This window comes from Bacillus rossius, chromosome 6, assembly GCF_032445375.1.
Source record: "Bacillus rossius redtenbacheri isolate Brsri chromosome 6, Brsri_v3, whole genome shotgun sequence".
NCBI classification, from domain to species: Eukaryota; Metazoa; Arthropoda; class Insecta; order Phasmatodea; family Bacillidae; genus Bacillus; species Bacillus rossius.
In genome coordinates this window covers 32419319-32446792 of record NC_086334.1, presented here as the reverse complement: position 1 = coordinate 32446792, position 27474 = coordinate 32419319, and the positions used below count along the sequence as shown (strand labels likewise).

The 27474-nt window shown below is 39.3% G+C and overlaps 1 protein-coding gene across 3 annotated transcripts in view; it reads right to left on the bottom strand.

The window, feature by feature from the left end:
* Nucleotides 1–27474, bottom strand: part of LOC134532988 (unconventional myosin IC) — a 157411-nt gene that overhangs the window by 110928 nt on the left and 19009 nt on the right. Inside the window, exon 1 of one of the 3 annotated variants that reach the window (XM_063370087.1) lies at nucleotides 16808–16914. The exons of 1 other annotated variant lie outside the window; for it this stretch is intronic. In XM_063370087.1, the coding sequence (XP_063226157.1) occupies nucleotides 16808–16899 (92 nt within the window). In that variant the 5' untranslated portion in view covers nucleotides 16900–16914. Of the gene's footprint in view, nucleotides 1–9071; nucleotides 9238–16807; nucleotides 16915–27474 lie in introns of those variants that run through there. One more of the 3 variants, XM_063370091.1, reaches the window with a different exon arrangement.

Genomic DNA, 27474 nt, shown 5'->3' with positions numbered 1-27474 from the left:
TTTGTATATGTAATTTTACGAGTTTTGTTTACAGTGTGTTCCCTACAGTCCCCCTGAGGATGTGGCAGCGAGAAGGAAGAACGCTGCACGAAGGTCTGCTGTGACCGAGCCCCGTTACCCACACGGAGGCACAAACATGCACGCACGCGAAAGTTATTCCGTTACGTTCAAGGAGCATGTAAGAAGATCTGGAGTGGACATGTGTAGGGCGAGAGCGAAGCCAGCCGGTTGCGAAGAAGGGTTGAAAAGAAAGAGGAGGAGAGCGTATTTCTACTGCAAACGCAGCCCCAGCCCACTTGTCCTTGAGGTTTGAGTGGCGCTGGTGTGCGGCTACAATGGTGATTTCCTGTAGCGCATATGGCTGTACAAATCGATGGAATTCCAAGCCGGATGGCGTTGCTTTTCACAAGTATTAAAGATTTTTTTTTTTCATTTGTTAACTAAATTAATTCCCAAAACTTTTGAAGCATCAGAAAAAAGTGGCAAATTTTTTAAACGGAAGTAACTAATCTTCGAACTTTTCGAAAAACCTAAGAAAACTATTTAACAAAGAGAAGTTGTTTCAGTTGTAAGTATAATTCTTTACTTTTTTCATAGATTTCCAAAACGTGACGATCAACGACAGATCTGGGAAAAAGCGACAAAGCGGAAAAATTGGACTGCGTCTCCGAACCATGCATTGTGTACAGTGCATTTTGAAGACAAATGGGTCTTAAGAAGCGAAAATCTAACTCGATTAAAGGATGATATGGTGTTCGGTATATTAAGGTTTCCCTCAAAGGAACGGTTTCACAATGCTTTTAAGATATTAGATAAATCCCAACATAAGTTTAAAACATTTCTCTTAAAAGTGTGCTTCGTAGCATTAAAAGACGTACCTTAATTATTTTGCAAATTTATCATTGTTATGGTGACGATGTCAGGGGTTTTCGTATTTTTTTAAGAAATATAGTACAGTATGTATTAGCAACTACGTTAAGAACTGTTATTTTATTCACACAGAGAAAAGAAATACAAAATGCTAAAATTTGGCGTCTGTCTTTTTATATCCTATATAGGCTTTTTATTATATGTGTGTTGTAACATGTATAAAAATGTTAAATATATTCAACAATATTTGGTAATTATATATATTTAAAAACTTTTATGTACGCTACTTGAAACTACGTGAAAGGTTTTCAGTCTATAAAGGCCTATTCTATGATTTTTTTAAATTATTAATTCTTATGCAAACAATTAATAAAATTGAAAGTTTCTTACATTGTCAGTATATGCATAGCATTACAGTTATTACAAACAATTCTCTACCAGTGTTTAGCTAAGGTTTGCATGTTACTTTGGTTGAGTAAGTAGACTGGAACATGAACATGATATTGAAAAGACTTCTAACTTCTACTAATACACGTATATTACAAGATATTTGTAATAGATTAAATGAAGTAAGTAAGAATTAGTTTTTTATAAACGTTGTGTATGAAATTATAAAATTTGAGAAGTATAATAACAAAAAGAAGTGCGTTACGAAGACATATGTCGGTAGTGTTACCCACTGAAACATTATTCCCACTTCAACTCTCTGTAAAAATAAAAGTATGGGGTTGAATGCGTCAAGAGTGGTATATAAATAAAATTTGAAGCTTCTTCCTAATTTCATACGCAGGTGTCCCCCACCTATAGTTGCAAACAAAAATTTTTCCTCGATGTTGAAATTTACTCTGCGTATTTACAAAAAAAATTGGCAGTAAATAGGTATTTAATTTTTAAAAATGAAAGTATTCATGTTTCGAAAAAAAGATTAAAGCGGTGTGGGGAAGAATGTTTACAGATAATCCAGTAAAATTTTCAGTTTGATTGTTTTGATAGTTTCGGAGCTGTTGCGAGTTTAGTTTGGAGGATTTTACGGCCGCGCGAGACAAGTTTGGCTCGTTTTCGTTTTCTTCCAGCGTAGGAAGCAGGGAATAAACGCCGATACCCGGCTTCACCTCGCATCCTTTGCTGGCCTTCCCTTGTCCTCTCCAGATGTATTACTGTATATTAGCTCCATGGTTACGTTCTACGAGTCATAGTAACGGGACGGCTGTCGTGTACACGCTGTAAATATAAATAGGAAAACGCGAGTTATTTAAATATACTACACATCGGACATTTTTTTAACCGTGTTAACTTTATAACAGACCCCGCCACTTTTAAGGTCTAAAAGAGTAGCCTATTTGCAATTCCGAATCAAACCTGCGATATCAAGCCAATATTAACTCGCTAACCAATGAAGTAATATTGTATTCTGAACGATTGATTTCGCGTTAATGATTAAATAAAGTAGCCCGCTTGCTATTGGACACAAAGTCTGAACCGAGAAACCTAGGCTTCCAGACCCCGTTTGTTCGTGCATTTTCAGTTTTGTTTTAAAAAACAGAGAAAAGAACTATCTAAACTTTTACGAAAGATTCCTTTGGAAACCAGTAGCCAAGATTTTGTTTGTAATACTACAAGAAAGATATTGCAACTTTATACAACACATGGCTATCGTTATTTTTGCACAAACGAAATAGGTTTTTAGAGATAATACGAATTTCTTATGGAAATTGGCGCATAATTTTATATTCTAATTTATGTTTCAGTCAAATATTTAAAAAAAAAAAAAAAAAAAAAAACACGGAAAAGATAATTGAATATTCAACAATTTGTCTATTCAGGAAACAAGCCAAAATCAGCCTATGTTAAATGTTAAATGCATAGGCAGTACAGATAATTACGTGGATGTACATAGAACAATATTACAACACAGACGAACCCAGTGGGCTGACAATGAGACAGTTGCGACAAGAACAGTAAACACAGAACAACAACAACATCCTTGCACAACACAGCGACAGAGGAACCCAACGATGGCGTTACGTCCAACATAATGTTTTATATCAATAATAATAATAATAATAATAATAATAATAATAATAATAATAATAATAGTAGTAGTAGTAGTAACTGGGGTTGCGGAACCACGGTACATTCTAACTAGACTGAACATTTTTTTAATTATGTCATAATATTTATGTCTGTCAATAAGTTTTAAATTTTGAAATTACTTGTCTAGAGAGTTTTCAGTTATAATATAGGTGAAATATAGCCTGTGTTAAAGCTGAATTTATGTATTTTTATTTTAAGAGATTTTTATGTGCCAAAATTATTCATTTAAATATTTACAAAGTATAGAAAAAAATAAAACGTATTATATAAGATACACAAAAATAAAACTTCAGTACGATAAAAACTAAATAAATTGCCAGCAAGTAAAAAAAATTATAAAAAATATTTTATTTATAACAAACTACAAACAGAATTTAAAACTGACACACTATTACAGAGTATTGAAAGAAAAAAAGTTTAAAATCAACCTATTACTATAATCAGGGACCGGGAAAATTCACGTGTTCAATTACCTCTAGGATGGACTCCACAGTAATCTGTACACTAGGGCAAATGTCGCATGTTGATTGGCTGCCGATCTGGTAAGACTTCTCAACTTCAATAGTTGCAGCACCTTAGAGGTAAACACATTCGAATTTCATCCTGCCACGAAATAAATCCGCGAATTTTGGCGGTCACTAACTATAATCTTGACTTTGATAAAAACTTGTTCTTTTTGACGTGACAACGTCTAATAAATTGATGAACGCCGGCTGCACGCACGAAAAAATTGGTTGTCTGTAAAGACGGTTAACGGAGGATAGTTTAACGTGACAGCGTCATAACAAAATATTGATGAAATGATTGCATACTTTATGAATAAAATTGAATCATTTTTATTTTAATAATAAAAGAATAAATGTTGAAATTATACTAGTAATCAGATTTTTAAAATGCAATAATAATTAACCTTTATTGCCGAAATTGTTGTTGTAATAAGCAATGAAAACCACATTAACTTTTCACTTCACTTTATAAACAGTCGAGTAGAAGAGAGATAGATGCGGCGCAAGCGTACAATGAGCGTTAAGGGACACAGCGTAACGGAACAATGTGCGTAACGGGACACTTTTTCGTGCGTGCAGCCGGCGTTCATCGATTTATTAGACGTTGTCACGTCAAAAATTATTCAATTTTATTCATAAAAGTATGCAATCATTTCGTTAATGTTTTGTTATGACGTTGTCACGTTAAACTATCGTCCGTAAACCGACTTTACAGACAACCAATTTTTTTTTCGTGGCAAATTAAATAAAGGCAGTGTTGCAGTTCAACAGGCACGCACCTGCGCCGCCTCAAGAGCTCGGCGCTCGCGGAGGAGATAACGGCGCTCTGGCCCGCTGTTTCCCGGAGTGCGGCCACTTCCGGCCGGGGAAGAGACGACGCGCGCGCTGACCGGAAGTCGCGTCGAGATATGTTCCGAGACGCCGCGCCACCGCGTCCTGCCGTCGGAACAGCGCGTGACCTCACAGTTACCATTGTCCCCCTTCCCCCACCGAGCAGAGCAGGAGACGCCATGTCTCACGGGAACAGCGGGAAGCGGAGTGGCATTTACCAGGAGGCCACGCTTGGTCCCTCGCGCCATTGTTTGCCAATCGTCACTCTCATTCCTGCAAACTTAACATGGCGGCTCTACATTCTCTTGCATTCATTGTTCCGTTGCAAATTAATAAAATCTGTAAAAAAAAAAGTTGCGTAAGTGTACGTATTTATTATCGCCCGGGTCTCGTTTTACAACTCGGGAATAAAGTTTATTAAATATGTAATGAGAAAACAAGTCACCATAAATTTTACAGAAAAGGCCTTCAGAGCAAAGAAATGCCAATAAACTGGAATCATCAACACAGGCCTACCGTGTGCCTCTGAGTCTTAATGGTTTATTAATAGAGACCGGAAAGATCCGCGGATTCGTTTCGTGATGGAATAAAATTCAAATGTGTATAACGCTAAGCAATAATATTGGCCAATGGGAAACCATCAATTAGGAAATTACCGAATCACAGGCTGCCCAGCTGAAACTACTTACCAGTCGGCAGCCAATGAACAGGTGACATTTGTCTGAGTTTACCAAGGATTGTGGAGTCCTTCCTAGAGGTAATTGAAAACGCGAATTTTTCCGATCCCCATTTATTAATAAGTATTTCGGTGATTTTTTTTTCAAATGACCGATAAAGATTTTGAAAAATGACTACACTAAATAACCTGTCTGTCAAAATGGTATACGGTAATTTTGATTTAAATGGTGTACCATGCACATTCCCTGTTTTAATTATATATTCCTGCAGCTTTACGAAAACATTCAGTCATCTCCAATGTCGGGGGTTATTCCTTATTTCATTTGGAGCAAAATATACCACATAAAAGTGTTACCCATTCCTAATATTTACAGAGTAATTAGAAACACACGAACAATTACGGAAATAATAATAACTCAGTCAGAGGTAAGTTACGTAATGTAGCCAATTATCAGACCGTACAGTTTACAGTTGAGCACGCTTGCGTGAAATAAGCTTAAAAAAGATGTGCTCAGAAATGTTTTCTTTACTTCCATATACTTGGCCGCACGTGTTGCTCTACGTATGGACAGTGTTGCATTTCGCAAAATATAAAAATTGTGATTGGTAATTTCGTTTGTTTATTATTGTATCCCTTATCATTTATTACCTTTATTAGATTCTGAGAAATAAATATTTATCTTAAAAACATACTTACTCCATTTTCACCCCTTAAGGGTTGAATTTCGGAAAATAGAACATTTTGGTTGGTGGTTTTCATGCGTTTATTATTGTATCCAATATAGTTTATTACGATATCGAATTCGGAGATAAAAATATTAGAACTAAACCTTAGAGGTTGAATTACGCAAAATTTAATTTAAAAAATCGATGGCAGTTTTCGTACGTTTATTATTGGTACCCAATATAATTTATTACGCTTAATTAAATTCGGATATATAATTATTAATCTTTTAAAATACATACCCCTTTTAGGGGTTGAATTTCGCAAAATTATAAATTTTTGGTTGGATGTTTTTGTAAGTTTATTATTGGTATCGAATATATTATCTTTAGTATGATTAGTATGATTACTCAGAGATATAGTTAAATTTCTTAAAATCATTTTTACCCCTTTTTCGCCCCCCTAGGGACGGAATTCTGTAATTATATATAGCCTAGTTTTTAAGTTACCCAAAGGCCTTTTTAATATAATAAGTTCATCAAAATCGGTCAGTAGTTTTTGCATGATGCTCGAACAAACAGAGTTGCAGTTTTATAATAGTATAGTTGTATAGATAATCGTTTTAATGCCAGCTTTATTACGTATTTTAAAACGTGAAACTGCTTTTTACTATTATTATTTTAGTTTAACAAATATATTCCAGGGTAGTTTCACTAGCATAAAACTGAATTTAGCACACCAATACGTTTGGTATGTCACCTAAAATTTACGAAAGGGACTGTATACGGGTTGTTGCTACACAAGGGTCTGCCATCTTGTTTACAATTTTTCGTCCATTGATTCCGTTCCATTTTCACGATATTACTCCTACTAAATTCCGTAAACCGAGAGCTTAGATTGTTTAAACACTACCAATGTCCATCCATTCCCGTCAATATAAGCTGTCTATTGTTAAGTCATTTCTAATTCGTGGAATCGCTCCGACAATAATGGGAATAGGACCCAAAAATGCAAAATATGTTTTGTTCCAAATGGTGTAAGGAATAAGACCTGTGAGTGGTGGTGACTCTTCGTGACTCATCCTGTGTACTAAATACTCTAATTGATTTGTAATTATTATATTAATTTATTGCTTTAAATAGCTATTATAATATATTTTTCCAACAGTTTTGTCCAGTGGATCAATAGCTGCACCTGGCTTGCAAGTGGATTATTTTAACGCGCCTGTTAGATAAATAGCCTGCTTGCATTGCGGTGCATCGATCCACGTTCTTCGGAGCCTAGTCACATCCTGCCATTCCAGGGCGCACTCCTGAATCAGCTATGGGGGGGGGGGGGGGGCGGCGAGTTTGCACACCCGGGTTCCATCTAACGGCTGTGCGTGCCACTACAATCCCGCTTATCTTATCTGGCCGTCTGGTCGGTGCGTCACCGCGAGGAACACGAAGAGCCGATGTGGTGATAACGAACAGGTACGTAGTAGCAACGGGGCTACGGTGGGACGAGGGGTCAGGCGATTCTGCCCCCAGGCAAAGACGATCGCGGTTCGACTACTGAATTTTCCAGAAAGTGGGAAACGTGGCGGACGTTGCCGTGAGAATTTTAGTACTCCTGTCCCTTTCCCTCCCTCCCAAATATTAATTAATTCCTTCAACATGCCAATCTTATCTCAAATTATTAGTGCCATTGTATTTTTTTCGCAAAAAATATTTCCCGACCAGCTGTGAGTGTTAAAACCTTTGTAGTATTGTCCGTGCTTCGTGGTTGGTTACGTTTCTTTCAGGCACATGTCTACTGTCAGCTCACCTATCACAGCCGTCACAGAGCGGAAAGCGAAAGCGTTCCTCAGTGGTCCTGCTAAACAGGGCAATGGCTTATCATGTGCCTATACGGCCGCCAATTACAAGCGAACAAATCGCTAGAGCGGACAAACATTATTGCGGTCTAATCAGGGCCGTAGCCAGGTGTTTGTGAAGGACAACCATTATATCCTAATGTTATAAGGAAATTATCTTTATAAATTATTTTTAAAAGAAAATTAATGGTCACATTAACATCTCATGGAACAGTGGCCTTATAGTACGCCACCGTTTACACATAGAAACGGATGTCAGGATTTGGCTTGAAAAAAAATTATTTTTATTTAATTTTTTTTAATACTCTGTTCTAAGGCACATGGATGATTTCGTTAAAACAACTTATAAATACATAATGTCATTAAATACATGACACACACACGTGTCAAGTTTGCATGAAAGATATTCTTACAAAAACACGCTCTCAAACCTGCATTAGATGTAGCTAGACTGCGTGGTAAAACCATTCCCGACGCTTTTGTGTGTGAGTCAAGTAGGGGTACAATGGAGAGGAAATTATTTTATTTTAGCCCTCTAAGGATTACAACAATCCTTCCCGAATAATATCTCTTTAACCTTAGGGGGGGCTGAATTGTATCCCCTTGGAAAGGGTACCTTTCAGACTTATGGTGGCGGTAGTGTAGCTGGGTAGGAACTGGAAAGGTACCCTTTCCGATTTCTTAAAATGTTTCGGTTTTATTGCAAATATGCACTGGAAAGGTATCCCCTCGGAAAGGGTACCTTTCAGGATTTTCTGTACAATGACACAGCAGAAAATTAACTGGAAAGGTACCCTTTCCGATTTCTTAAAATGTTTTAGTTTTAATGCAAATATGCACTGGAAAGGTATCCCCTCGGAAAGGGTACCTTTCAGGATTTTCTGTAGAATGACACAGCAGCAAATAAACTGGAAAGGTACCCTTTCCGATTTCTTAAAATGCATATTATTTTCTGCTTTGAAATCCTGAAAGTTATCCCCTTGGAAAGGTAACCTTTCCAGTTTGCGACATGTTTGTGCTCGGAATAGTTAGGTTAGGTTAGTTTAGGTTAGGTTAGGTTAGTTTAGGTTAGTTTAGGTTAGTTTAGTTTTGGTTAGTTTAGGTTAAGTTAGGTTAGGTTAGGTTAGGTTAGATTAGGTTAGGTTAGGATAGATTAGGTTAGGTTAGGTAAGGTTAGGTTAGAGGGGATAACTTTCACGATTTTAAAGCAGAAAATAATATGCATTTTAAGAAATCGGAAAGGGTACCTTTCCAGTTTATTTGCTGCTGTGTCATTATACAGAAAATCCTGAAAGGTACCATTTCCGAGGGGATACCTTTCCAGTGCATATTTGCATTAAAACGGAAACATTTTAAGAAATCGGAAAGGGTACCTTTCCAGTTTCTACCCAGCTACACTACAGCCACCGTAAGTCTGAAATGTACCCTTTCCAAGGGGATACAATTCTGTCGTCCCTAACCTTATGTATCTACGTTGCTATAATTGTGATAGTCGGTCTTCAGTTGTTTCTTTTTTTTTTTTTTTTAATCCTGGAAGGGAGGACCTTCTCTCTGGCTACGTCCCTGGACTAACCTCGCGAGAAGGTCTCAGGCGGTGAAACAAGAGCCGGGCGGCGCCCCGCCCGAGCCCCCGGGGAGAAGGTGGACAGCGCGGTTTGAGGCGGTGAGTCAGCCGGCGGACCGCGGCCCGGCCCCGGTGAAGTCACGGCAGGCGCTCGTCGCGACGCGCACGGAAGAAGGGCGTGTGTCCGGCACGGCCGGCCCGGCCTCAACCTCCCCTCTCCTCCCCTCCCCCTCCTGCCCGGCCACAACCCAGGGCTGACGTCACTGCCACTGCCGCGCCGCGCGTCGCTGTCCGAGGCCCGGAGACGGAGACAGATCCACCGCAACATTTCACCCTCGCGTTCAGCTACTTCCCCACAATGCACTTGAAACGTAACAAATGGCATTTCAAGATTAAGAAATAGAATTTTAATTCTAAAAAAATAATAAAATACGCTTCAAAATCGTAATACGGACAGAATTTACATAAATAATAAAAAAATAAACGACACAGTAATATTAAAGCGCTAGATGTTATCGTACTTGGAACAATTTTTTTTAAAGAGTTTTGGGACAAACAAACATGACATACTTGATTTCTAGTGGTCGCACGGAGCAACGTAAACGGAAGAGCTCAGCATCGCCCGGTTCGGGTCCGTCTCCGTCTGCGTGCTGTCGTAAATACTCTTGTTTCGTGAGAATCCGTCAACGTTTCCGTGCCATTGTGGAAAGGGGCCTAACACTGACCCCTCCCAAACGAAAAAAAAAACACTTAGTTTAAGTTAGGTTATTGGGGTGGAATTTGTAGGGGGAAAGAGAGAGTGAAAGAGAGAGAGAGAGAGAGAGAGAGAAGATAGCGTCGCGGGGAGCAATACCTCCGTGGCCGGCATGCTTCCCTGATACCGCAGTGGCGCGAACACAATGCGCGCTGTCCGTCACGTTGCCGATTGACCCGGGACGACGAGCGTAAACAAAAAACACTTTGTACGTTTTTGCGACGTCTTCAATTGGACCGTAATGGTTTCAAACACTTCCCAGCATAGTGTAAATCAATGGGTATATATAGACTTTTTTTAAATGCTCATTGGTTGGCTATCGCTAACAAGATCACTAGGAACGGGAAAAATTCGCGTTTTCGGTGACCTTCATGGTAGGATAGACTGACTACACAGTCCTCTCTGTATGCGCGGGCAGATAACGTCAGTTCCTTGGTTTCTGACTTGCCTGTGATTTGATACTTCTTTGGTTAAGGGTTTCTAATTGGCCCATAGTCATCCAGATTAACAAAGAGCTAATAGCAAAATCAGCTCTGAAAGGTGTGTGTGTGTGTGTGTGTGTGAGTGTATTTCAATTTCAGACTATCACGAAATGAAACCGCAAATTTACCGGTCTCTAAAGATCACACGCATAATTTGGCGGGTTACACATGGTTCATTCCTTCGCGTCTCATTGTTCGTGATTGGCTCAGGGTAGTCAAGGGCGTGTCAGGAACACTGGCAGTCCAATCACCGACGTGAAGACGGTGTATTTTTCCTTGCTAACCAATGAACCCGTGAAGTAATCGTGTCTACCGAACGGACTTATCACATTTGAAGTCATTTGAAACGAGAGTTTCTTCTCTCGAGGGCAGCGTTCAAATGATCAAATGAATAAATAAGGCTCAAGAAAATACAGCAATTTCAAGCCTAGATAGCCTGCCAGGCTACCCTGTAAGTCCTACATGAAGAAAATTCGTTTCCTTTTTCAATACACTTGACGCGAACATGTCATGTGTTTTTAGGCTTTATTTAGTTCAAGACTAACAAGTCTCTACCCCAAACTACAAATCCACTTAGAGCATCCTCACTCATTACTATCTTATAGACAAAAATTAAATTTTATTCAAAATTTGGTAAATTTAAATAAATGCCAAATTAAAAAAAAATTATTTCACGACCTTCAGTGACTTAAAATGTCAAAACGTTATCTATGTACACAGTCCGGAAAAATTTGCGTATTCATAACATGATGTTCATCCCCTAAAATTCAAATAATTATGCATTTGTGCTTCTTCTGCTATTGGTGTTCACTGTTAATCTGGAGGACTGTAGGCCTATTAGATAACCTCAATCAAAGAAGTATCGAATCACGAGTTACCCAGTCGAGACGCCTCACAGGTCAGCAGCCAATGAACAGCCGACGTTTGCCCAAGTATGCAGAGGATTGTGGAGTCTATCCTGGAAGTCACTGAACCCGCGAATTTTACCAGTTTGAAATGGTATTTTAAACAGCTATTTTTTCACACTGGCTGTTTATATGCTTAGCCATGTAGGAAAATAGCTTGATATACTGTATTGAAGGGAAATTGCGTATGCGGTATAAAACTAGATCTTTTTTTTTCTCGTGACATTATTCCGTGCTCAGTAAAAAACAGGAATATTCCATCGAAGTAAAACTGAGTGACGGCTCAGAATACACACACTATGAACTGTACAATACAGCATTATGGTGATCTACCTGGAAAAAGATTTACCGCGAAATATGAGCCAACAAAATTCCATCAATATTCATGACAAAGTATAAAACCAGTCTGACGACTTCTACCTCAACTGGTTTCTTCAACATGATGCCTCCATGATTTATTAGTTGCATGGGAAAGTAGCCTTCGTGCTGTGGCCTAGTTTTCTATTTTCAGTTTATAGCAGTTAGTTTTACAAAAAGATAAGTTTCCCCATGTGAATGGCACACATTTTGTTTTGGCCGGTGAGAGACGTCTTCATTTTCATTCACGTGAGTTGTAAACATATATCGAAATTCACTTCGGATTCTGGTCACATGAACGGTAAACTCACTTCAGGGACACCAAACTAGTGCTCAAGGATTTTCAGCTCGGGCTAGATTCGATCATGCTACCTTGTGTATAAAAAAGAATGTTTGTGTTTCTTCTTCTATGCGTTCGCGCATCGGTCATACGAGTTCGATGAAATTTTTCACACCTGAACTTTGAAACATGAAGATAAACTTAACCCTTAAAGCAAAATTCAAAGTGGTGCGCGAGTCCTATCGGATAATTATGAATTAGTATTTTATGATAGTTCCTCATTTCTATGGTCCGAACAATAATGATGGGGCGCGAATCGAGAGATAGATGAGACATAAAGAGAGAGAGACAGAAAAATATATAGAGATCAAAGGAAATAGATTAATACAGATAGAAATGGATGGATGGAGATAGAGAGATAGAGATATAGAGATTTATATCGATATATAGATCGAGATATAGATATAGGAAGAGATGTAGGGATAGTGTGATAGAGAGAAATATTTAGATTCATGTAGATATATTGAGAGATATAGAGAGATAGATATGCTTTGTATATGTGTACCTATTTCAAACAAACAAAAATTGGATCATGAAACGAAAAACTGAACACAAATTTTCCGCAAGTCGCGCCATGTTAACGGCTACAATAGGTAGTATTTCTTCGACATCTACCTAAAACCACTTTAGTGTACTCATTGGCCAATACCAATATCAGAGGCTTTATACTCCTTGGAATGGGTTGCACACGATTGGTAGGGAAAGGAAAAATTCGTGGATTAATTTCGTCACCGGTTAAAACTGAAATACGTTTACCACGGGGCTGGGTCTGCTACTGGCTCACAAGTTCCATGCGGAGTATGCGGGCTGGATGGAAAGCCTCGACAAGAGAAATGTCAGATCAGAGACTAACCGGTGAAGACGTCAAGTCAATAGCCAAAGAACAGGTGACATCTGCCCGATATTGCAGCGGACTGTGACTCTCACCAACACTCTTCGTTTGTTACTGGCCCAGGGTCATCCACTGAACGACAACACAAATGTGGTACAGTCTTTCAAGAGAAGCATATGTATATGTTTTTTTGGAATCTACTTTTTTGTTGGGTGAATCCGCAATAACTTTGTATTACCCATCACTGTTATTTCATTTGTCTTAGTGAAGATTATCAATATCTTACATTGTTTTTAAGTACAAATATTTAGTTTTTTTAATTTTTTTGTATAGATATATTTAAGTCTGAATTCGAACAAAAACTTCGGGTGCAGTTTCGTCACGACAAAATAATTTGAAAACATAATACGACTTGCGGTATAAAGTTATTCCCAAGGCTGGTGACGTACTTTTGACCGTAAGTCAAATATATATATGTATGTGTGTTATATAAATATATGTGTGTGAGCGTGTTTTCAATTTAATATGTCGTCGTCATGAACCTGAAGCGGAAGTTAGTCGGTCGAATTGAGACTCGTATATATGTTTGGATATAGTGTTATTATGAAATATTTTTTAATTGTACAAAGTTAATTTTCAGGTTATTTGTAGGGGCAGGCATTTTTCGCGAATAAACCTGAACGCCCATTTGACTGCAACAAGGTGTACCAGCATCGGCGGTTTCTTCTTTTTGATTGGCGGGCCGTCTGCTCGAGAAGTCGATGGTCTTGTTTGACCGAGCCACTCAGGACGCGCTTGCTTCCCCACTGAATTGCTGTGATCGGTGTTGTAACAATCGGCATAGTACCTGGAAGAAATTCACCCAATGACGAAACACAGATGATGCTACAGTGTTTTAACTTATAACTAATCTCGGAATTTTTTTCGCGAAATATGCATGGCCCTAGTTATTTGTACTGTTACTTGACGTCTAAGCATCTGTCAGTGAAATACTGTCCTTGGTGCTCTCGGACCGGGTAAAGGGGGGGGTTACATTCGGACCCGCGGGAACGCGCGCGGTGTCGAAGACGACCCCGTGGGGAACGGCCTGCGGGGAGCGCGGTGAAAGGTAACGAACGCACGGACGACGACCCGTCGCCGACGCACCAAGACCTCCGCCCCAGATGGGCCACCAACCCACTTTCCCGCGGCGCGGCCAGGACTGTCGACTGGGTTCCGCGGAGAACCCGTTTCCCCGTCGCCCCGCCGCGCCGGGGGCTGGAGCGAACACGCCGGGCACAAAACAAAAAGGGCCCCAGGACCGCCAACGCAACGGCCCTGAAATCGCCGGGCGGTTGAGGGCGACGCTGCCTCGCAGCCTCCACGTGAAACAACTGGCCGAAACGCGCGATTCCCGGAAGAGTGTTTATATCTTTCAAATTGCTCAAGGGGACTTGCATTACTGCTTTATCTCAATTTATCCATCAACTAATGTTATGTTTTAATGCTCAGAGTTCATAGTTGTACAATGCACGACGAGTAGACTGCAAGCCAGTCCTGAGTCTTGTGCGCTAGAAACACCAGCTAGCTCCACACGTATCATCCCGCCTCACTCGACATGGATGTACACCCAAACAAGTTCTGCTGCTGAAAAAGCTCTGCAAATACGTCGGCTGGAAGTGGTCAAGAAGTGCTCCCACCGAGTCTGGCTACACCCGGGTATTTCGCTAAAGGGGAAGGGAAAACGTGGCCAAAAGCCGATGAAAGTTTTTCTCGTCTTTGGTGCACCAGCGCCACACCCAACCCTTTGTGTTTTCTTTCACTACTTCTGTGTGTATTGCGAGATTGTTGTATATAAACTAGTGAGGTGTTCATATTATGCTTGATGGTCATCAAAAGAAAAATATTTGTAAGTGCTAAAATAAGGGACTTAATAAGCTAATATTTCTTAAGAATTATTCATATTGTAGATTAAAGAAATGTGAATATGCACGCAGTAAATTTTGTAGCACTATTACGAGTAGGTAAATTCGGACTGCTAATATCGAGTCAGTTAAATTTCCAATTTCCCTACATTGATTGGTACATTTTCTTGGGTTCTTTTTGATGCGATTCAAATGACGCGCTGAGCTATTGCAGGCACCTAAATTCTTGTTTCAGTATCACAATTGTTAGTTTTTACCAAAACCATGCCCAATATTATATATAAAAAAACCGTAAATGGAAATTAAATAATTATGTACAAACAGATATGTGTAAATACGTGCATTTAAATTAAAGCATCTCTATTTTTTTTTTAAAGTTCACAAAATACTGTATTCGGATTCTTGTCCAGGAATACTTTGTGTTGTCCCAGTTCAAGTATATTTGTAGACATTTCCCTGAATAGCTTTCCAGTATTAACTACGAAGATAAATAAGAACAATAAAACTAAATAAAGTCCAATCGTTTTATATTAGATTATCTTTTCCATGGTTCAAAAAATTTACATAGCACAAATTTACAATATTTTTCTTGTGGTATTGAGGTGTTCATATTATGCTTGATGGTCATCAAAAGAAAAATATTTGTAAGTGCTAAAATAAGGGACTTAATAAGCTAATATTTCTTAAGAATTATTCATATTGTAGATTAAAGAAATGTGAATATGCACGCAGTAAATTTTGTAGCACTATTACGAGTAGGTAAATTCGGACTGCTAATATCGAGTCAGTTAAATTTCCAATTTCCCTACATTGATTGGTACATTTTCTTGGGTTCTTTTTGATGCGATTCAAATGACGCGCTGAGCTATTGCAGGCACCTAAATTCTTGTTTCAGTATCACAATTGTTAGTTTTTACCAAAACCATGCCCAATATTATATAAAAAAAAATCGTAAATGGAAATTAAATAATTATGTACAAACAGATATGTGTAAATACGTGCATTTAAATTAAAGCATCTCTATTTTTTTTTTAAAGTTCACAAAATACTGTATTCGGATTCTTGTCCAGGAATACTTTGTGTTGTCCCAGTTCAAGTATATTTGTAGACATTTCCCTGAATAGCTTTCCAGTATTAACTACGAAGATAAATAAGAACAATAAAACTAAATAAAGTCCAATCGTTTTATATTAGATTATCTTTTCCATGGTTCAAAAAATTTACATAGCACAAATTTACAATATTTTTCTTGTGGTATTACAAACGATTTCGTGGCAACTTGTTTCCACGGGATTGTTTTGTTAAATAATAAAAACAAGTTCTGTTTACCAATTGTTATAAAGATCACGTCAGTTAATTCCTTAGAATTAATCATACACGGTATACGACGTACTCGCTTTTTCACCCCACCCACGCATTCCATCGCTCTACCATCGTTAGTCCACCGTCCACCCGTCGCCCATGACCCCGATGGAGACGTGGCGACGTGTCTGGCTGGAGGCTCCGGCACGAGGTCATACCCCTGGCACGCGGCGCCTTGACCTCCGACCACCAGCGGCGTTATCGGCAGTCGCCCGGCCGCCGCGCTCGTGTTTACGAGCCAGCTCGTGTGACTCAGAGCCGCTGCTCTCGTCTGTGCTCTGTGCGAGTCTCCTCAACCTCTCGACCGTGCGCTCACCAGTAACATGCCGCGATTGGAAATGGCGAATCTATTTCCCGAATCTCGGAACCCATGTTGGGCACTGGTAACAGTGTCAGGCGTGTAAAAGACCCATCTTTCTCCTAACCAGGATCACACCCTAAAGGGATCATATGCCTGGGGGAGTACTGATGAATTTATGAGGTGTGAACCTAAGTTACATGTGCGAGTCCCATGCCGCGCCTGACGTGCGTCAGGCGTGGTGACGGCCGAAGCGTCAGTCACCGTCTGGTCCTGGTACTGAAAGTACGAGTGAGCGAGATTTATTTATTGTTAGTGGAAGTTTAAGAAAAAAAAATTCTACTGCAAATATGCGAGGGGAAGGCTGACACAACACTGGTTTACAAAATAAGGACTGTGAAAGATGACAAGGCGACGAGGCATTTCGATTACATCCGAACACGTTGAAACCATTCTCTCGTAGAGCCGCAAGTACTGGTGGTTTATGATGTTGCCCAACAGTGAACAGTACCTTTCCTTTCGGCCGTGTCGGAGCGCGACTGCGACTACACTGCTCTCTAGCGGCGTGACCGCGCAGCTACACTCCCCTGGCGGCTGCCACATGCAACTGACGCGTCATGAGACACGGTTCCATGACAGTGCGTATATAATCAGCTCGGTGATACGACCTTGAGCTTGCGTCGCGGGTGGGGAGTGTTGGCGGAGAAGGGGGAACCGCGCCGATTGGTCAAAACCGGCGCTCTCGTTCCTTTCTATTCAGTGCAGCTCACGACTTTAATGCGGTGATTCGTGTGTTTTTTGTATTACAGTTTATTTAGATCGATCGATTTAGGCCAAAAAAAAGATAGTGTATTTTGGACAATACTTATACGAAAATATAAAGTATTATAATACAATATGTCAGACTCAGCCCGTGAAAGAGCCAGGCGAACATATCACTGAGAGAAAGGATTGTTTGCCTCAACAAAATATTTGTTTATATATGGCGAAATAAATATATTTTGTTAATTCAAACAATTAATTTGTAGTAGGAAAGATTCTGTTGACCCAACAAAATGATTTTGTCAACTCAATTGTATATTTGGTTGGGTGTAACAAATTAATTTCGTTTCTTACCGAGTTTGGTTAAACTAACAAAATATTTTGTTCCGCCAAGTAAATATCTGTTTCGCCATATATAAAAAAAATATTTGTTTGATTCAAACAAACCTTTTTCTCTGTGTATAAATCAGGCCTATCGTTGGCAAGAGGAGGTTACGGGCGCCGCAGTGTCCGGCGCCGAGCACAGAGACTGTCTCTGGAGAGTGGCACAGCGCTCAGCGAACGACGCAGACTCCGCGAGCACCTCTGCCGCTGTTGTACCGGTGGACACGTCGATTCAAGAAAGCACCATTCAGTTTCTGTTTTGTATTTTAAAAAAATTTGTTTTAGTACGCAGTCAATGTCTCGTTTTCATTTCGATCCGTTACACTAAGAGCGACTCGCCGACTTTTGATGTTTCATGTTATAAACCAACGGCCGTGTGTCTCGACACACGTCTTGCGTTTCTTGCGTTGGTTTACAAACCCGGCTCGAGGTAGTTCGGTGCGTCGTTCGCCACAGAACAAACACATCCCGGCCGAGACGAGGACAGCTGCCGCGCCGTGTGTCCGCAGGTGACACGCACGGGGCGTGCACGCAACTCTCGCACGCGCCGCTCGCTGCTAGGGGGGGCGACGCCCACGGACTAATATAGCCCGTCACACGCACGCCCTCCACCGGTGACGCCCCGTCACTGTCGACTCACGGTCACAGGTTGGGCCGAGCTTCGAAGGCCTGAAGGTCTTCTCCCAACCTTCTGATCGGTACACCTACATTTACCATTATTACGTCAAGATTCTCCAAACGCCTGTTACTTTATCCCACCCAAGTCATCAGACCGAACTTACACACACATAGCGTCGACACACTTGAGGGGGTTGGTTGGGGGAGAGTTTTTTTTTTTGTCCGCCTTTGTCAATTCAAACTCCAAACAAATATTTTGCGTTGACAGTAAGATATTTTTTTTTCTGGTCTCAGCAAAAACCAATTATTAGAAAGTAGATGTATTTGGTTCATTCTGGGGCAGGGGCTGGGGGCTGGGGATCGGGGATCCGATCATGCCACCTTACGGCTTCGCTTCATCACCCATGTTGGATTACGTCACTTCCGCCAGCCATACACGCACGAAAAAGTGTCCCGTTACGTTCATCAGCCATGTACGCACGAAAAAATGTCCCGTTACGACGGACAGACCAGCTCGCCAGGACGTCTCGCTATGAAAAGTATTAGGCGGTAATAAACAGCCAGGAGGTAACGAATATAAGCCTACTTCTACACGTGTTATGAACGCCGGATACATATGGCCAGGCAACCGTGTGTTTTGGCGCGCTCTACTTCCACGACGCGCAACGGCACCGGCAAGTTTTTATTACTACCTCCTCTCAAGTTCTGATCTCCTAATACTTCACAGCAGAGAAGCGCTGTTGGTCGGAGCCCGTAGGTACTTCCTTCGCACGCCTAACCTAACCTAACCTAAACTAACCTAACCTAACCTAATCCATATGCTAATCTATGCTAACCTAACCTAACCTAACCTAACCTAACCTAAACTAACCTAACCTAACCTAAACTAACCTAACCTAACCTAACCTAACCTAATCCATATGCTAATCTATGCTAACCTAACCTAACCTAACCTAACCTAAACTAAACTAAACTAAAATAAACTAAACTAAACTAAACTAAACTAAACTAAACTAAACTAAACTAAACTAAACTTAACCTAACCTAACCTAACCTAACCTAACCTAACCTAATCCATATGCTAATCTATGCTAACCTAACCTAACCTAACCTAAACTAAACTAAACTAAACTAAACTAACCTAACCTAATCCATATGCTAATCTATGCAAACCTAACCTAACCTAAACTAAACTAACCTAACCTAACCTAACCTAATCCATATGCTAATCTATGCAAACCTAACCTAACCTAAACTAAACTAAACTAACCTAACCTAATCCATATGCTAATCTATGCTAACCTAACCTAACCTAACCTAACCTAAACTAAACTAAACTAAACTAAACCAAACCTAACCTAACCTAACCTAACCTAAACTATACTAAACTAAACTAAACTAACCTAACCTAATCCATATGCTAATCTATGCTAACCTAACCTAACCTAACCTAACCTAAACTAAACTAAACTAAACCTAACCTAACCTAACCTACCCAAACCTAACCTAACCTAACCTAACCTAACCTAATCCATATGCTAATCTATGCTAACCTAACCTAACCTAACCTAATCCATATGCTAATCTATGCTAACCTAACCTAATCCATATGCTAATCTATGCTAACCTAACCTAATCCATGCCAATCTATGCTAATCCATGTCAATCTATGCCAATCCGTATGCCAATCTATGCTAATTCGTATACCAATCTATGCTAACCTGTATGCCAATCTATGCTAATCCGTATGTCAATCTATGCTAATCCATATGTTAATCCATGCTAATCCATTTGCCATTTTGTATTTCTAGTAATTTCCACCAACTTCGAATCATGTCGTCACCATTGCAATTTTCGTTACGGTCGCCATCTTGAAAATCCGCAATTTTTATGTTAGAAAATCGGGAAAAATTTTAAAAATCATTAAAAAAATTAAATAATCGAATTAAATAAAAATCTTAAAAACCACTGTTGCAGTTATTGTTACGGTCGACATCTTGGATTATATAAATGTTGCATATTTCGTTACACCCGCCATCTTGGTTGAGTACCATATCATTCTTACACTTTTCGTTAAGACCGCCATATTGGGTCCTATTAATGTTACAATTATCGTTATGGTCGCCATCTTTAAATTTAGACACCATCTTGAAAATCTTTATTTATTATACGATTTTAATGAAAAAAAAAGTTCAAAATTCATCAAAAAATTAACTTCATAGAATTCTGTTTATATCGATTCCCGTCCTTGATTCGAAACCGGCGAGGGCAAAAAATATAAAATCAACAGATCCTTCCTCCACAGAAGCCACCTTCAGACTGACCTACCTCCACCAATAACAAGGTATTTACCATCAGCTGGTATGACGTCACCACACCTTTGACCTTGACCTTGACCTTTGACCTTGACCTTGAAATTTAACCTTAACCTTGAAATTTGACCTCGACATTGATCTTTGACTTTGACCTTGATGTCCATCACGGATCCGTCATTTTATGTTCAGTACATGCTAGCGGTCATTGCCACCATCATGTTTTCGTCTGCTGGAGGTCACCATATTGTGTGTACTTGTCTTACCATCATGCAAATTCTATTCTAACATGCTACAGTGCAGTAATAATTTATTATTGCTGAGGTGCCCACCATCTTGAAATTTGACCGCCATGTTGAAATCATGTAATTATTTAGTTAGAAATGCGGGAAAAATTCCAATAGTCTCCGAAAAAATCAATTATTAATTTACAAATTGGATCGATTGAGTCCACGGTTAGATTCTTGACCAGTGACAGTTGTAACTAATTATTAAATAAATTTTAAATTCTTTTTTCCGTTACCTTTCGCGGAGTTTATTAATCATAAGTCAATATACCTAACCAAAGAATTAATACAGTGACGATAAGCCTATCATGAAAGTCTAATTTTTGAATAATCTGAATAACCTATAAGCCGTTCATGTACAAAACCGCACATAAAGAACAATTGTCTTCAGTCCATGAGACCGAGTCATGTCATTATCAGACGTATAGGCTAGTCATTTCAGGACCACATGACCTTCGTCGTTAGCTAATTATATTCAATTAATCCATCGTGACATTTTTATACATTCTAAAGGAGCAAGTAACCTTGAAAAATATTTTAGTAACACCAAGAGGTGATAAACTAGTAAATATTCAATCACTACATTTTGTACTACGCGCAATCAACAAAAAGGAAGCACCATCAACGAAAAGACAGCACCACCAACGAAAAGGCAGCACCGACTACGAAAAGGCAGCACATTTGGAAGCACCGACTACGAAAAGGCAGCACATTTGGCAGCACCGACAACGAAAAGGCAGCACATTTGGAAGCACCGACAACGAAAAGGCAGCACATTTGGAAGCACCATCATCGAAAAGGCAGCACATTTGGAAGCTCCATCAACAAAAAAAGGCAAAAAGGAAGCACAAGTTACGAGATCTAAGTCTTAGTTAGAAATCAGAATACAAGAAATAAAAACATTAAATTCTTATAATTTAAATTATTTATTTTATTGCTTTACATTATACAAATGCAAGTAAAACAAGCCATTATTGTATGTAGCCAGCATTCCTCAGTTCCTTGAGTATGAAGGATATTTCTTTGATGCACGAATAGTTTCCTGCACAAAGCGAACCATGTAAAAGTCTTAGCCGGTCAACCAATATGTTTGGATCTTTCCATGATGTGTAATCAATCTCTTCTACCACCATCTTCCTTGCACCTTTATAAATATTACGATCTCTGGTGTCTTCCGTTTTACCACCAACCTCAGGGTAACTTTCATGTTTGAGACGGTGATCATCACAAGCTTGATCAGATTTATTTAATATATCACGTCGTTTCCACCGTTTCGGTCTCAGGACACCGCCACATTCTTCGATCTTGGCAGCTTTAGGTGTTTCATCATAGTCTATGTCTTTGTCAACAGCCTCAGAGTCACTGTAACATCACACGGAAAAGTTCAGAACTCCAATTCGCTGTGAAACCTTTCTCAAAGACACCTTTCTGCTTGGAGATTCTCACAATGTCACCAACATTAGCTTTATGCTTGCGTGTATCTTTCTTATTCGTGTTGGTGAATACAGTCCCAAGCAGACGATCATCCTTTACATCTGTCGATGGTACATCCTCCATCGAGTACGACGTTAAAGTCGGTAAAGATGCCATCGAAGTCTCAAGAACAGGCAGTTACGCGACTTATGCACCAGAAGAAACAAACTAGGTGATCCGTACACCGTCGACGGCAGTAACAAATTGGGCGTCCTGCTGTCTAGGACTCGTTTTTATACATTAACCGGTTTGAATAATACGCTAGTCAAATCAAGAACAATTTACTAAAATACTAGAGTCAAAACAACATTAAAAAAATAGAAGTACCATCAACAAAAAAGGCAGCAAATTTGGAAGCACCGACTACGAAAAGGCAGCACATTTGGAAGCACCGACAACGAAAAGGCAGCACATTTGGCAGCACCGACAACGAAAAGGCAGCACATTTGGAAGCACCGACTACGAAAAGGCAGCACATTTGGAAGCACAGACTACGAAAAGGCAGCACATTTGGAAGCACCGACTACGAAAAGGCAGCACATTTGGAAGCACAGACTACGAAAAGGCAGCACATTTGGAAGCACCGACTAAGAAAAGGCAGCACATTCGGCAGAACCGACAACGAAAAGGCAGCACATTTGGCAGCACCGACAACGAAAAGGCAGCACATTTGGAAGCACCGACTACGAAAAGGCAGCACATTTGGAAGCACCGAATACGAAAAGGTAGCACATTTGACAGCACCGACAACGAAAAGGCAGCACATTTGGAAGCACCGACTACGAAAAGGCAGCACATTTGTAAACACCATCAACAAAAAGGAAGCACAATCGGAAGCACATTCATAGAAAAGGAAGCACAATCGGAAGCACAATCACAAAAAGGAAGCACATTTGGAAGCACAATCCACAAAAAGGAAGCACATTTGGAAGCACATTCAACGAAAAAGGAAGCACAATCATATAAACAACGCACAATCGGAAGCACAATCAACAAAAAGGAAGCACAATCGGAAGCACATTCATAGAAAAGGAAGCACAATCGGAAGCACAATCACAAAAAGGAAGCACATTTGGAAGCACAATCACAAAAAGGAAGCACATTTGGAAGCACAATCCACAAAAAGGAAGCACATTTGGAAGCACATTCAACGAAAAAGGAAGCACAATCATAGAAACAACGCACAATCGGAAGCACAATCAACAAAAAGGAAGCACATTTTGGAAGCACCATCAACAAAAAGGAAGCACATTTTGGAAGCACCATCAAAAAGGCAGCACATTTTGGAAGCACAATCAAAAAAGGCAGCACATTTGGAAGCACCATCAACAAAAGAAGGAAGCACATTTTGGAAGCACAATCAAAAAAGGCAGCACATTTGGTAACACAAGTTACGAGAACTAAGTCTTAGTTAGAAATCAGAATGCAAGAAATAAAAACATTAAATTTTTACTTTTAATATTTAATTTATTTCTTAAGATTATACAAATAGAAGTAAAATAAGCCATTATTGTATGTAGCCAGCTTTCCTCAGTTCTTCGAGTATGAAGGATATTTCTTTTATGCACGAATAGTTTCCTGCACAAAGCGAGCCATGTAGAAGTCTTAGCCGGTCAACCAATATGTTTGGATCTTTCCACGATGTGTAATCAATCTCTTCTACCACCATCTCACTTGCTTGTTTATTATAAATACTTTTAATATCACAATCGTCCCCGTGATCATAATAAGCGTTATCAGATTTATTTATTATAACACATCGTTTCCATCGTTTCGGTCTCAGGACACCGTTGCATTCTTCGATCTTGTCAGCTTTAGGTGCTTCATCACAGTCTATGCTTTTGTCAACGGCCTCAGAGTCACTGTTACAATCACTGTAGAAGACATCCTCTTCACCCAGATTACCATATGAATTCGATATCGATGATGTCGAAGTGCCATTATCGTCTTCATGCTTCCTTTTTAGGAGTCCATCATTTTTACAAAGTAAGAAAGATCTACTTGAATTCGACTGGAATGTATTCTCACTTTTCACGTTAAGGATTCTTCCATTGTCTTCATTCTTCCATAAATCATCATCGTCCTTCAATTTAAGTTCTTCGTCGAGATCGGAAGAGCCACGAACATAATCTCTCTCAAGACAAGGAAAATTATTGTCGTAATGCAGATCACTATTCCTTAGTCTAGTAGATCCATCGTTGTACTCTGGCTTGTACGCAGGCTTAACGTTACAAGTTCTGTCATGTCTTTTTAAGCTCTCTCTCCGCGTAAACGACTTGTTACATCGAACGCAACTTATCATATTGCGTAGTGGATTTTTAACACAGTCATTCTTCTGGTGTTGTCTTCCATTCTTTCTCAAGATAAATTCTTTGCTGCAAAACTTACACCTGTGTCCTTTCGATACAGCGACAGACACCGAATCAGGATTCATATTAGTTACTGTGACTAATGTTAGATACAAACAGACAGTTTTCCAATTGGAACCATTACTTAAATATAATTTTTTAAATATTTCTTAAGCGAGAGTTATCTCATGCAAAGGTACTTGTTGTAAGTAGTTCTGCTTTTCAACAACAGATGACACCACGTATTGCTTGCAGGTAAATATTATTTATTTCTTTCATGCGGGATGCAGGATTCTCACTAACGATCGCAATACAGGGATGGCATCGCTAGACTCCAAGGAGAAGGTAGTTTGTTCATCCAGTTAGTGTTTCTCAGATTTCTCAGGGTATATATTATTATTATATGACTGAATAATGATTTTTTTTAAAATTCCACCTAATAAAAATAAAATAGAAGCACTCAGAGAAAACCATCAGGGATGATGTCGTTTATAAACATCATAAATTACCAATTTTTTTTAAAAAATTCCAAATTTAATTCTGATTAAGCAACATGAGAGTTCTAGCACAAGCGGGCTTGTGAACTCTTTGCTTAAGCAACATGAGAGTTCTAGCACAAGCGGGCTTGTGAACTCTTTGCTTAATCAGAATTAAATTTGGAATTTTTTAAAAAAAATTGGTAATTTATGATGTTTATAAACGACATCATCCCTGATGGTTTTCTCTGAGTGCTTCTATTTTATTTTTATTAGGTGGAATTTTAAAAAAAATCATTATTCAGTCATATAATAATAATATATACCCTGAGAAATCTGAGAAACACTAACTGGATGAACAAACTACCTTCTCCTTGGAGTCTAGCGATGCCATCCCTGTATTGCGATCGTTAGTGAGAATCCTGCATCCCGCATGAAAGAAATAAATAATATTTACCTGCAAGCAATACGTGGTGTCATCTGTTGTTGAAAAGCAGAACTACTTACAACAAGTACCTTTGCATGAGATAACTCTCGCTTAAGAAATATTTAAAAAATTATATTTAAGTAATGGTTCCAATTGGAAAACTGTCTGTTTGTATCTAACATTAGTCACAGTAACTAATATGAATCCTGATTCGGTGTCTGTCGCTGTATCGAAAGGACACAGGTGTAAGTTTTGCAGCAAAGAATTTATCTTGAGAAAGAATGGAAGACAACACCAGAAGAATGACTGTGTTAAAAATCCACTACGCAATATGATAAGTTGCGTTCGATGTAACAAGTCGTTTACGCGGAGAGAGAGCTTAAAAAGACATGACAGAACTTGTAACGTTAAGCCTGCGTACAAGCCAGAGTACAACGATGGATCTACTAGACTAAGGAATAGTGATCTGCATTACGACAATAATTTTCCTTGTCTTGAGAGAGATTATGTTCGTGGCTCTTCCGATCTCGACGAAGAACTTAAATTGAAGGACGATGATGATTTATGGAAGAATGAAGACAATGGAAGAATCCTTAACGTGAAAAGTGAGAATACATTCCAGTCGAATTCAAGTAGATCTTTCTTACTTTGTAAAAATGATGGACTCCTAAAAAGGAAGCATGAAGACGATAATGGCACTTCGACATCATCGATATCGAATTCATATGGTAATCTGGGTGAAGAGGATGTCTTCTACAGTGATTGTAACAGTGACTCTGAGGCCGTTGACAAAAGCATAGACTGTGATGAAGCACCTAAAGCTGACAAGATCGAAGAATGCAACGGTGTCCTGAGACCGAAACGATGGAAACGATGTGTTATAATAAATAAATCTGATAACGCTTATTATGATCACGGGGACGATTGTGATATTAAAAGTATTTATAATAAACAAGCAAGTGAGATGGTGGTAGAAGAGATTGATTACACATCGTGGAAAGATCCAAACATATTGGTTGACCGGCTAAGACTTCTACATGGCTCGCTTTGTGCAGGAAACTATTCGTGCATAAAAGAAATATCCTTCATACTCGAAGAACTGAGGAAAGCTGGCTACATACAATAATGGCTTATTTTACTTCTATTTGTATAATCTTAAGAAATAAATTAAATATTAAAAGTAAAAATTTAATGTTTTTATTTCTTGCATTCTGATTTCTAACTAAGACTTAGTTCTCGTAACTTGTGTTACCAAATGTGCTGCCTTTTTTGATTGTGCTTCCAAAATGTGCTTCCTTCTTTTGTTGATGGTGCTTCCAAATGTGCTGCCTTTTTTGATTGTGCTTCCAAAATGTGCTGCCTTTTTGATGGTGCTTCCAAAATGTGCTTCCTTTTTGTTGATGGTGCTTCCAAAATGTGCTTCCTTTTTGTTGATTGTGCTTCCGATTGTGCGTTGTTTCTATGATTGTGCTTCCTTTTTCGTTGAATGTGCTTCCAAATGTGCTTCCTTTTTGTGGATTGTGCTTCCAAATGTGCTTCCTTTTTGTGATTGTGCTTCCAAATGTGCTTCCTTTTTGTGATTGTGCTTCCGATTGTGCTTCCTTTTCTATGAATGTGCTTCCGATTGTGCTTCCTTTTTGTTGATTGTGCTTCCGATTGTGCGTTGTTTATATGATTGTGCTTCCTTTTTCGTTGAATGTGCTTCCAAATGTGCTTCCTTTTTGTGGATTGTGCTTCCAAATGTGCTTCCTTTTTGTGATTGTGCTTCCGATTGTGCTTCCTTTTCTATGAATGTGCTTCCGATTGTGCTTCCTTTTTGTTGATGGTGTTTACAAATGTGCTGCCTTTTCGTAGTCGGTGCTTCCAAATGTGCTGCCTTTTCGTTGTCGGTGCTGTCAAATGTGCTACCTTTTCGTATTCGGTGCTTCCAAATGTGCTGCCTTTTCGTAGTCGGTGCTTCCAAATGTGCTGCCTTTTCGTTGTCGGTGCTGCCAAATGTGCTGCCTTTTCGTTGTCGGTTCTGCCGAATGTGCTGCCTTTTCTTAGTCGGTGCTTCCAAATGTGCTGCCTTTTCGTAGTCTGTGCTTCCAA